At 40.0% G+C, this 12,676-nt stretch overlaps 1 protein-coding gene across 6 annotated transcripts in view; it reads left to right on the forward strand.

The window, feature by feature from the left end:
• The window catches only part of scube1 (signal peptide, CUB domain, EGF-like 1), a 114,193-nt gene that overhangs the window by 82,464 nt on the left and 19,053 nt on the right, over positions 1 to 12,676 (forward strand). For all 6 annotated transcript variants that reach the window (XM_020601239.1, XM_020601241.1, XM_020601240.1 and 3 more), the window contains one exon: positions 8,021 to 8,143. In XM_020601239.1, the coding sequence (XP_020456895.1) occupies positions 8,021 to 8,143 (123 nt within the window). The remainder of the gene's footprint in view (positions 1 to 8,020; positions 8,144 to 12,676) is intronic.

The following is a 12,676-nucleotide window of genomic DNA, read 5'->3' on the forward strand; positions in this document are numbered from 1 at the left end:
GTTGTTGTTGAACCTCTCATGTATTCAGACACCATGGTGAAAACTGACATTGTCCCAAACCACAACATAGACAGGCTGCTGATGATCCTGTTGCTCTCGCCCAAACAAAACATTTCTTAGACCATCCAGAAATGTGAGAAGATGTTCAGTGTTGTCTGGCCCCAGGGTTACATGTGCATGGAGAACCCCGTGATTGCTTATGGCTGCACAAAGGGTGACATTGCCACCACACTGACCAGGGACTTCCATTATTACATGTTGGCCAATTACGTTTCTCCTTCTCCTTCTTCTCTTCATAAGATTGAATCCTGCTTCATCTACAAAAATCCATTAATGTGGTAATAGTATGATGGAAATTACTACTATACATAAAATGATGTCTGCTTGGACAGATTTTCTTTACTGTATTTTCCCAGTTCACTTTACAGTATACTGACACAAAGTGATTTAGTCATTGAAATGATGAAAATACTGTGTAAAAAAATACGACCTGTTCTCTTCTCTGAATTCCCTGATGATGGTGGCCACAGAGAATCTGCTCACATTAGGTTGAACTCGTCCTGCCTCCCTCATTGTCATTCCATGCATGAGAACATGATCTATCACAGTAGCTCTAATTTCATCTGAAATTCCTGTTCTTGGTCTTACTCTTCCTCATCCTCTTCATCCACCACCTTGTATACGGACTCTTCCTCTACCTCTCATATTGTTATCCATAGTTGAGTGTACCTGTGCCATCTGTGCACTTTGAACTGGCTTATATTTTGTACCTGCTCATCACATAATTAGAAACAAGTGTGAACAATTTTGAATCGTTGTGTGCAAACTATGACAACTGTGCTTTAGTTGCGTTTAGGTTTTGCTGTCCTGTTTAGTGTTTTGCAACACAAGCTCATCACAGTGTGAATTGTGTTTTAGTGAGAATGTGTTTAAAGTTTCACAAAAAGAGTGCATGAGATTTGCAAACAGTGTCTAAGTGCCTGAACGTGTTTAAGGTTTTGCAGAAAGTGTGATTTATTCAACAAATTGGTTTAGGCTATTGTGAATTTGGTTCAGAGAATGGGGTTTATTGTCATAGCAATTGGGAAAAACTGTAACGTGTACATCTATTTTGACAGTCCTAGTTATAACATTTCCATCACCAGGCTCCCAGTGACAAAAAAAAACACATTCTGGCACTCATTGGTTGTAAGACATTTGAAACCCACTCTCCTGACTTGCTTGTATCTGTCTCTACTCTCCAAACATGATCATTTCAAGATGTGAGGAGGCTTAATGTATTTATTTAAGCTCAAAGCTTATTTAAGCTCCATTAAAGGTAATTATACTGTCCACAACATTATAAGGGTCAGCCATTCCCAGAGTGGCCGTTAAGTGTGGATAGATGTCCTGTCAGAATAATTATGAAGCTGTGTGTGTGTGTCTGCATTGGGAGACTCACTCCTGAAACATTTTCCTTCTGGTGCTTTGTACCATATTTTAGTACCAATTCATTCAAAACTCACCAAATTCAGGGAATTATCTTATGGTTTCCTAAAACCTCTTTATTTCTGTAGTCTTAAAGTTGCGAAATGTGCAGTTATGTATTATTTGGTAGGAGAAAGGCAGCCATACCTCCTGCTGTCACACTGATACAGATGAGCCCTACAATCTACTGTCAGCATGCTGAAGAAAAGCACTGGAACGTGGTCATGATATATGAGAAATCCTTTGTGACAGCTGGTCAGCAGGTTAGACATGAGATAGCAGAAAACACAGAGGGGGTGGTTATGGTTCAGGAGGTACAGTGGGTCGTCTCCTAACCTGAAGGTTGGCGGTTTGATTCCTGACTTCTCCAGTCCAAATGTTGAAGTGTCCTTGGTCAAGATACTGAATCACCATTTGCTCCCAGTGATGTTACTGGTGTGTGAGTGCTTGGGATTGTAAATGGGTAAATAGTGTGAAAGTGCTTTGAGTGGGCTGCAATGCATAGAAAAGTGTTATATATGACTAGCAGTGACGTGCGGTGAGGTTGACAGCTGGTGATGCACTCACTCTTTTACAGTCAGATTTACAAATACAAATGAACCGTTAACAAATTGTCTGTTAACAGACAGTGCGTTATGTTTTATATCTCATATCAGCATTCTTCACACAAACATGACCCATAATTAATTTGAGGTTAAAATTTATTCCAGTTGAGCTTATTTCTAACTAGAAATAATAAAAGTTTATGGTCTTACCTTTACTTGTACATGAAATCCATTTGTCAGCTGGTATGTATTACAAACCCTTTTACCGTTCGAATCCAATATTAAAACAAATGTTTTCAATAAAGAAGATCCTTCTGGACAAAAATGTCCAGACTGTCAAAAATGTTTTGATTGAAAGTCCAGATTTGCGAATTTTCTCATCTTGGAAATGTAATCTTCCATTTTGATAAGGCGGATTGTAAAGGAAATATAAACAAGCACGAAGAAGATTGTAGGTAGCGCAAGAATCTGTGGGCTCACTAGCGCCCTCTGCCTTGAGGCAGGCGTACTGTTTGCCTCACCGAGTAACTTTTCGAGAGGCACAGCAAAGTGCTGCCTCATCGTGCATCTCCTCCATGTATTTGAACGGGACATACAGAAATTCTGCTATTCTTTATTGAAAAAAATTCCTTCAACATCGGATTCGAACGGCAAAGGGGCCTACAACACACACCAGCCGACAAATATTAACATTTATTATATTTTATGGTTAACTTTTTTTTCTTTTCAAGATTGACAGGGGAGGCTCTGCCTCACCTGCCTCCCCTGACCGCACGTCACTGATGACTAGGTACCATTTACTATTACAGAGGAGAGTCAAAGAAAATGAACAGAGAGTAAAGAGCAAAACCACTAAAAGTCATGTGCAGGTTCCCGACTAAGCAGAGAAAAACTGAAAGGACTTAATCAATCTAAATGCTTTTCTTCTGGTACATTAGACAGCCACTTAACTGTATTGGCTATCCTTACCTGTCCTGCTTTCCTTAAACGAAAAAAAAAATAACTAAGCCTCATTCTCTTCCCAGTAATGATGAGGAAATCCATTTCAGCTGAGCCATGCAAGGAGAACCCCATCAAAATGGTGCTGACAGAGCACAGTAGGATGTTCACTTTAGTGCAGTTTTACCATAGCACAGTCTCCTTATTGTGGATTCCTGTCTTGGCCCCATATTTAAATGCAGAGTTCATTCAGCAAAAGCTCCCTGAAGACGGAGTGAGAGGATAAGGCCAGGGAGGTCTGATTTTATCCTGATGAAAAAACACAGTGGCTGAGTTACTGGCTGTTTTTATAAAAGCTCCTATCAAGCTACACTGAGAGACACTTTAAAGTGTGTGTTGACTGGACATCTGTGTGCTCTTGCCATCTCTTCTGGTCCTCTTGACCACTATTAGCTAGGCTTGAGTTTATCATGCTACACACCACTGTACTGTAATGTGTGAAGAAGTACAGTGTACTCACAAGTTTCAATTCACTGATTGTAGACCACCACTGCAAGTGAGTTTTTGAAGTTTAGGCTGCCTTCTGTGGGGCTAATGTCAGCATACAGTGGCTATGCATACTACATAGATCTAAATATTGGATCCCAGGGCGACCTGTTCACTAGGCCCCTCCCCCAAACAGTGATTGTACAATCCTAATACGTATATAACTGATAAGAGCTGGATAGAGGACTCCAAGATGGTTTCCACTTACTTGAAAGAAAAATTCTTGCCAAACAAATAAGCCATAAAGGTTTTCTTACTCCTGGGTTTGCCTCAGCATTGCATGTTCACTAGGGCATGTGCATTACTGTTTCTCAAACCTCCACGTGCCAGCTTGGCCTACTGAATATTTTACACATACAAATATTTAAAAATTCATATTACAAAAGCTATTAATACTATCAATAAAATGTTTTACAGGTGGGGTTTTTGTGTGTTTGTTTGTTTGCTGTTTCACTAATGACCACTGGGACACATTGCAGCTCTCTATAGCCAGCTCTCTTAATACATCTATATTTTTTCCTCATACCAAAACCGTGCATGCATGGAGCCCTAGTGACACTAAGTATTGAAAGAGTTTGGAGAATGGTCCTAAATTTAGTTTTTGTAAAACCAAAGAACACAATAGCCAAGGTATAACAGGTTAAAGTGTGGTTTTTAGCTTTGAAGCTAATATGTCTGGCTAACTGCCTCACAACAGTAGTAGCTGGTGTAAGGCCTACAAGCTACATTACAAATACATTCATTTGTGGGGTTACAGATTACATGAAAAAAAACTTATTATTATTAGTTATTTCAGTAAAACAACATATTTGTTCATTCAAGTGATAATGCCCTTTACTTGCCATCATAGTTACAAAGACAGGAAGTAAGGTGATATTATTGTTACAGCGAACACTGCTAGAGCTACAACTCAAGGTTGTAGAGAGGTGCAGCTGGCTAAATAAAAGCAGAGGATAAGAATGAGTAACAGGGATGCTATGGTAATGGCAATACTGATAGTTATACTGAGGACCTGAGTAGCAGAATTTACTGGCTCTAGGCAGGTGAGCATCGTAGGCTAAGAATACAGTCCAGGGGGAGGTATAGGAGCTGGCATAGGCGATCACTGGTCCGACGTGCAGTACTACCATCGTGGTGAGGCTCAGGCTCCCAGCAGACAGCAAGCAGGTAGTAGGATGGTGTGCGGAAGGCTGACAGTGGGGATCCAGAGCCATGCTACCAGTCCCAGCAAGAGTTGGTCTCCTCGTCCTGAGGAGTGTCACTTGGAGAAATAGTTCACAGTCCAGGCACCAAATGGTGCTGATATAAAAATGGCTGAAACCACCAAGCAGAGGGTACTCCGGTCCTTAACACAAGTTCACAGAAAACAGTTCAAACACAAAGTGACCCTTCAAAAAACAATAAGGGCAATCAGTTCGTTACTACCTGAAATCAGGTCCAACATTCTAGAAAACAGTTCATACACAAGAAATCCTAGTCATGAGAGCAAAGACAGGTTACCAGCAGGAGTACAAGAGATCATCTGGCGACGAGGACACACCAACGCTCCCTTTAAGTACTAGTCTGGTAACTGAGAGCAGGTGTGCCTCGCCGCCTAGAATGCATTCCCACTTGTGCGGGGTGGAGCTACTGTGACAGCCGGTGAGGTGCTGGGGGTGGTCAGGGCCACGGACCTAACAATTATAGAGTAACAAAACATCAAACTTTGATGACCATGACATTTAGGTCAATGATTGTTCCTTAAATCTAACTAAGCATTTTGTACCAAAACCGAATCTGGCCACTGTCGCATCATAAAATGGGTTTATTTTCCAGCAATGATTTGTAGCGGTTTTGAAAGGCATACACAAATCATGCTGATTAGAAAACGTGTCTGCTGGTCTGGAGATCATAGACCAGCAATGTCAGATCTGTGGGCGTTCCATTTGCATAAAGTCAAGTCGCCAGTATACAGAAAGCAGAAGCCACCATCGGCCATTTTAAAGTTGAAGCATTTCAGAGGGAAATTGTCAGGTCCGCTCAGTGCGGACCTGCCTCTCTTCTGCCTTTCTCTTCTGCTCGCTCTTTTTTGCGGGATCAGCGCCTCAGCTGTGTCGCATTCTGTAATTAGTGACTTGTGGGTTGTCGCGCACAGCTGAGGCGCATTACTGTGGTTACTTTCCGACCTTATTTATACCTCTGGCACTCCATTGTTGCCGGAGCATTACCAAAAGAACTACATAACCAACTATGTATGCAGATACGTCTTTTAGATTTCCACGCTGACAGTTCCTGTGCTGTGGATTTCTTTTTGGACGTTGGTCCTATGTGTTTTCACTATGTTATTTGATTTCCATGCTGACAGTTCCCTGTGCTGTGGATTTCTTTTTCGTTTGCCAGTCCTCCTGGTTAGTTTTACTACTCACCCGTCTGTCCTGATTCTCCTATTTTCTTGGTTCCTGCCGTTAGTTTGTCCACTCACCTGTTTGTTCTGGTCTCCTCAGCTGTCTTTGTTTTTGTACTGTCCAGCCTGATTATGCTACATACATTGACTCTGTTACCATGTTTGTGTTTTTTTCCATTAAACCACCTTTTTTTTCACTAGCACCTGGGTCTAGCACATTGAGTCCTACCTCAGTTCTCCCTCACAATCCTGGTGAGGGGGACGCAACCATAACAGAAATGTTTGTTTGACACAGGAATGCTGAAAACTGAAACTTGAAACATCTTACTCACTTCTCATTATTCCAGTACCAACTACCTGCCTCTCATCTTTCCTTTGTTTTTCAGTTTCTTTCCAAATATTTCCTCATCTTCTTTGCTGTCTTGCCTCCTCTACTCCTATTCTTTCTCTTCCTCTTTCCTCTCCCCTCCTCCTTCTCTATTTCTTGCTTGATTTATTCTTTGACTCAAGGGTTTAGGTGTTAATCCCTCAATTTTCATCACTTAGAGCACCAATCAAAAAGGGCTTAGCCTGTGTAATCTCCCAGAGTATTGTCCACACACCCTCCTCCTTTTCTCCTGTTCCGCCTTCTCTTCTCTCACTTTCTACCCGTTCCTCTAATCTTTCCAGCCTGACCTCTCTCCTGCTTATTCTTCTCCTCATCTATAAACCAAGTTTTTACAGCAGCAAATACAAATGTTTCATTATATGAATAGGGAACTATTGCTATAAACAAAAGCAAGAGCAATTTTTTGATTTTTTTATACTAAAAGCCACCAATGATCCAAACAAAAAGACAGAAGACATGGTTTTGCAGTTTGGGTTCATCTGAGGGCACTGTAGTCTGGATGAGGTTGTAGTGAAACGGAATCTGCCAGCAGGTTTGAGGCTGGCACTGAACACACTACCTCAAGGGTATCTGCATTCGCCTTATTATGATTTTATAATCTGTGCCTCTGGATTGCTGCACCACACCGGAATAGAGCTCAGGTGTCTTTGTTTTATTCCACTGACATTCAGCAGGCATATTCTCTAGGGACCACAGGCCTGTTTGTCTGTTGGATTAATGGAGAAACATTATTGTTTTTACCAGCATCAGAGATAAATATACAATACAGCATCTGTCAACTTAGGTGTGATCGGACTGATTTATGTCCGTGCAAATTCTCAGTCATCCAGGTCGTAGTATGCTGAAAAAACATAGAAGAAAACATCTGGGCATTGTTTGAAGGCCACAATGTGCTAACCCCTGGACATCGGAACAGAGATTAACCTCTCACACTAAGGTGGCATATTTGAAACATTTTAAAGGTCCAAACACTGCTTTAGGTTTTTTGGCAGAGATATTCACTCAGTAATTGAATACCATGAGCCTTTAAAAACTTGGACATTATAAAACTGGACTAAATGCAGTTTAAAAGTAGTTTGCATATAATCTTAACTTTTCTTTAAATATCATTTCAGTTAAATTCACTACTACTATACAATTAATGCCACTGAGAATGATTTTTAAATGTACAATATGCATCTAAAACTCTACAGTCATTTTAACCAAGATGCTCTTCCAAATGCAAATTACCAAAATAATTATTACTGGGTCTGACAATGAGTTTATTATTCTGTGAATCATGTCTTGTCTGTTTGATTTCATCATCTCTTTTCATTCCCCCCCGTATAGTCAGTGAAGGGGCATTAGTAGACTTAATTCTCCTTGATAGCCACAGTCTCTCTTCTCTTTCCCGGCAGCTAGACTCCATTAGTTCCACATAACTTGTGTATCATGGGAGGAGACAGTGAGATTCCTATTTTTAAAAAAGCCCTTACTACAACCACCACAACCTGATCCATGCTGACTGCAAGAGCACTCTTAGACAAGCATAACATTACAGTAAATGTACCTTTCCAGTGTACATACTGAGAGTTGACAATGGCAAGTAGAGTCAGATGTGTTTGCATGTATTAACTGTTTGCTGTCACTTGTTGCTCCTGTACAGGGACTGTGTGTGTCTTTTGTTTGAGATTTTAAAAAAGGTGGAAACTTGACAACATATGCTTGCTGATGGCCTTTTTGTTTTTTATTACATTATTTTGCTCCACCCAGACATAGATGAATGCCAGGAAAACAACGGAGGCTGTGATCACTTCTGCCGGAACACAGTGGGCTCCTTCGAATGCAGCTGTCAGAAAGGTCACAAGCTGCTCACTGATGAACGAACATGCCAAGGTCAGTGACTGACAGCTGTCAATGACACAGATTCTCACTGTGTCATCAAGGGTGTCACATATTAAGTCTAAATACGGGCTGTTGTGCTTGAAACTTTAAAAACAATGAGTGTTTTATGATCCTTAAAGTGCCATGAGCACCCAGGTACTGGCCATGGCAGAACAGGAAAATGAATATGTGAATGGGACCTTGGAGCCCAAATACAAATTAGCATCATTGCTGGTGTCAGATGAAAAATTCAATATCAGTCTGATCTTTTGTCCAGTCCAGACCTATTGTTTGCAGTTCTTATGCTAAACTGACATTATACGTCCCAGCAGAACTACTGCAAAATGTATGTAACAGCTACTTTGGTCTACAACGCAAAATGTATCAGTCTGACAGTAAGGCCTTGAAAAATGAGACATTGCAATGTTTTTCTGGATCAAAAATTGTGACATGGCAGCATCTTTCTGCTAGCAATAATGAAAAATAATGACTGACATTCCTTATACATGGTTAGGTTTAGGCAAATCTGCTACATGGTTAGGAAAAGCCATGGGGTTGGTTAAACCAAAAAATACAATGTCAGTCATGGGACTCAATCTCCAGTTGTCTGTGTAAAAGCCAGGTGCTTGTGGGATCCAGCCACCAACTTCCAGTATTTTTTTTACTTTCTATTAACCGTATGCCTTAAATGGACATTAAATACTAGCTTCTCATTCCACACTCCAGTCCAGTTGGTGGTAGTAGGACACCATTTTGCTGTTTGCAATCACCATAAAACACCAAGAAGAAGAACACAGTGGCATGTCACAATTTTACAGCTGTTATTGTGACACAACTACATTTTATACCATGGATCTATGTAGCTACTCTGCATTTTTATGTGAGATCGGGCTGTGGAATTCATATATATATTCATCTGACTCAGTGAAAGATGGGAAACATAAATATATAAATTACATAAATTAATGACAAAAGTATAATTTCCATTCAAGTTGGACTGTTCCTTTAATCCTCAACTATTCTAGTATGAAAATGTGAATGTGTATACATGCATTGCTGCATGTAAATGCATAAACATTTCAATACATACAGTAAATAAGAAAAGGTCAAGTGAGTCCAGTTATCTTTCCCTGAAGGAGACATAATCTTCAGCTTGTTCCAGCAGTGTAGTTGTCTTCCTCAGTAGGGTGTGTAGTCTACATGTAGAAGCTTCCTTGCAATCAGTGGTTATGTTTATACAACCAAAGGCAGATTCCTGGTTGCAAGTCACAGCAAGCAGAACAGAAGACAAACACAAAATGGTTATTAACAACAAAAACCTGAGGTGATTTTGTCCCCAGCCCAAAACCAGCAGACAATGTATATGTGCATTTTTATATATGTTGAGTTCACTTTGCTTCATTGGTGGTAAATTTAGCATATTTAATAATGTGGTATTGAGTCTTATCAGTCACATCACAGCATCAGTGCCTAATACAGACACTCCTTTGCTACTGTGCCATGCCTGCCAACAGCTTCCAGGTTAATCCTGCTGCCTGTTCAGCTTCAACATGACCTTCATGAGCTTAAAATGAAATATACTGTTTAAATCCATCAGATCTTTCGGTGCCTGTGAGCTTTTCCAGAGAAAATAGCTCCTGGTGATAACATTACATGCTATTTGCCAGAACTGGCTAAGCCATCAAATCATAACATCAAGTGTTTGCCAGAGTTGCATAAGCAATTTCCACAAATGATTCCTTTTATCTAAATGTTTAGAAACACAGAGATAGCAAGAATGCTGTCAGCAGTTAGATAAAACACCTCATTATGACTGAGGCTGAACCTCACTGAAAATAAAAACACATCGACCAAACCAGAAAACAGCTTTTCTTTTCTAAATGTTGTTTTTATATTGTGCCAAGCTCAGTTTATGTAAGCTCTGCTTGTGGGCTAGCTTGAATCAGGTGCGCTATTCCTAAGTCCTCACATGGACAGTTGCCCGGAGTATTTAATGAGCCAACTTCCAGGCCTTAACAACTTCCTCCACGTAGCAAACTCCATTCTAATGTGACGTATTTTTAGCTCCTGTAAAGCCCTGTAGAACAGCCAGCAATATAGCATGAAACACTGGCCTCATTTCTGACAGGTTAATCATATTCGGTGCATGACAAGTATACATAAACATGTGCAGGTAGGTGGGCACACTCATACACACAGATATTCACTTGGACATTGATATAATCGCAAATGTGAGTTGTCCCAACCTCAGTCCAGCAACATTTTTCCAGATGTGCAACTCATGTACGTATGTTTACTGCAGTGTCCACTGTGATTAATGGTGTGACCTTTTTAGTCTTTGGGGAGCTGTCTATGTTTACCCATACGTGAGTCAGACTGCAGTGTCTGTAAACCACTCATCCCACTGACCTTTGCTTCTATCGATGCAGTGGGACAAAACCTCAGTGGGCTCTGTGTTGAGCCATGACTGAACCAGTTTATAATTCCAGTGTTGCAGTTGTAGCATCATTGACAGGACTTCAACAGGTTTTAATCAGACTTGTGAACCAAAAGCTGGGGGAGTCACACAGCAACCCTGAAATGTTTTTTGTCAGTATGCAAAACATATTGAACCAAATGATACTTATTTGGGGTTTTCTTATAAGCCTATGTATGTATATGTTAAATTATTATGTCACCAATATTTCATTGGAGGGATTAACAAATACTGTAAAGACAAATGAATCAAATCATTCATAAGTCAAGTCCAGGTAACATAGTAATGCAGCATTACTCTGATTAGTAACTGAAATATTTTTACAGTTTTACCTTAAACTATTCATTACTGACAAAAGTAATGATATTAATGTAACACATTACTACAGTAAGTAATATGTTACTGTCCAATACTATGAGGATATCATGTGACCTGGCATCACAACCAGTCACTGAAGTTGATTATTTTTACTCTGGAATCTGATTTATCTACATAAAACTCATCTTTTTTAATACTATGTAATATAATGTATATTTTACTATTAATTTAATTTGGAGCAATTAGTTTGTTACACAACATTAAGCCCATTTGTAAGACACCTGATGAGACTCCACAGTGACTCTGTGTTTGCATGAAGAATATTATACAAACACCCACTCAGCCATTTGTCATGCTGTTATAAATACCTAATAAACCACAAATACCAGCACACTGCGGCCAGCCACCATGAATCTTATAACAGCAACACAACTAGCTGATCCCAGGGCTGTCTAGGAGACCTGATCTAAGGAACACTGCTAGATGTTGGTCCGACTGCTGCTGTCTCATGTTCTTCCAGGTCTGGCTAATCCATGATATAAATCGATCACAGGATATACATCTTTCTATGGTTCAAAACTATCAATAGCCATAGCGGATCACTGAAGCCAGTGCATAAATGCTTTGATGCAAAAACTTTAGTTTTCCACATCCATAAAGTCATGGGACTAACGAGGCAAGAAAAGAATGGTCTCACCCAAATCAGGAGAGCTATCCTGAGTTTTAGGATCTAGTATGAGTTACACTACACTAAAAGTGATGGATCTTACATTTCTCACAATTCAACCAATACCGTATTTTAGTTAGGCCCTTCATAAACTTCTGCATCTTCTGAGTTGTAAGACAGAGTTTGTGTTATACATATAGGGCTCTATTTTCCTGCCTTCACAATTTCTAAATCACCTCATTCGCAGTCCTTATGCAATTTTTCGGACAAACGCCTAAGTGGTGAAGCAAGAGATGAGGTGTACATTGTATTTTAATGGCCACACCAACTTAAAATTAGCTGTTAAATCCCACAACTGATCTGCTGAAATTCACTCTGAGTAATTTATTGTGTATCATGAATATTATTTTTAAAGAAGACAAACTATTTCTCAGTATGTGGCTATAGCTATGAATACGGTCAAGCAGTGTTGGCGCATGTCAGGACGCATCACCTGTCCTTACAGGATGTCAGATGTGATCTGCGGCCAGTGTTTGGTAATCCAAATCCACATTAAAAATTACACATAGTGACACATAATAGCAGCTCATGAGCCAAGATAGATGCATATTTCTCTATGAACCCTGTTACGCACCAGGCAAAGTCAGTCCAACTTCTGTGCTCTGCTGGCACTGTTACGTTAAAGTTTCCTCAAAGGAGCAAGTTTCACATAGACATACCTTCGTTGCTACGACAATGTACATTGTCTGTTTTTGCATTGTAGGGGTGTTTGATCAGCTTTGAAACCAGCTGTAGGTGGAGATACAATATATTGACACATCCACTGGCTGTGAGTTCTGGAGAACCACAGTTAGTTTCACCACAAATGCAACGATTACAGTATGATTTTATTGTATTATTTTAAAAACAGTGAAACATTTATAAAGTTATATGCAAGACCCTCATGGATTTCACACACTGGATGCAGCTGTGAGTAAATAACTGCTGCTGGATCAGAGACTTTCTATCTTCCACACACAAATGCTGGTCAGTGATTTTAGCAGACTACAGAGCGAATATTTATGTTCATTACTTCTACATAAAT

This window comes from Monopterus albus, unplaced genomic scaffold, assembly GCF_001952655.1.
Source record: "Monopterus albus unplaced genomic scaffold, M_albus_1.0 scaffold51.1, whole genome shotgun sequence".
Taxonomy (NCBI): Eukaryota; Metazoa; Chordata; class Actinopteri; order Synbranchiformes; family Synbranchidae; genus Monopterus; species Monopterus albus.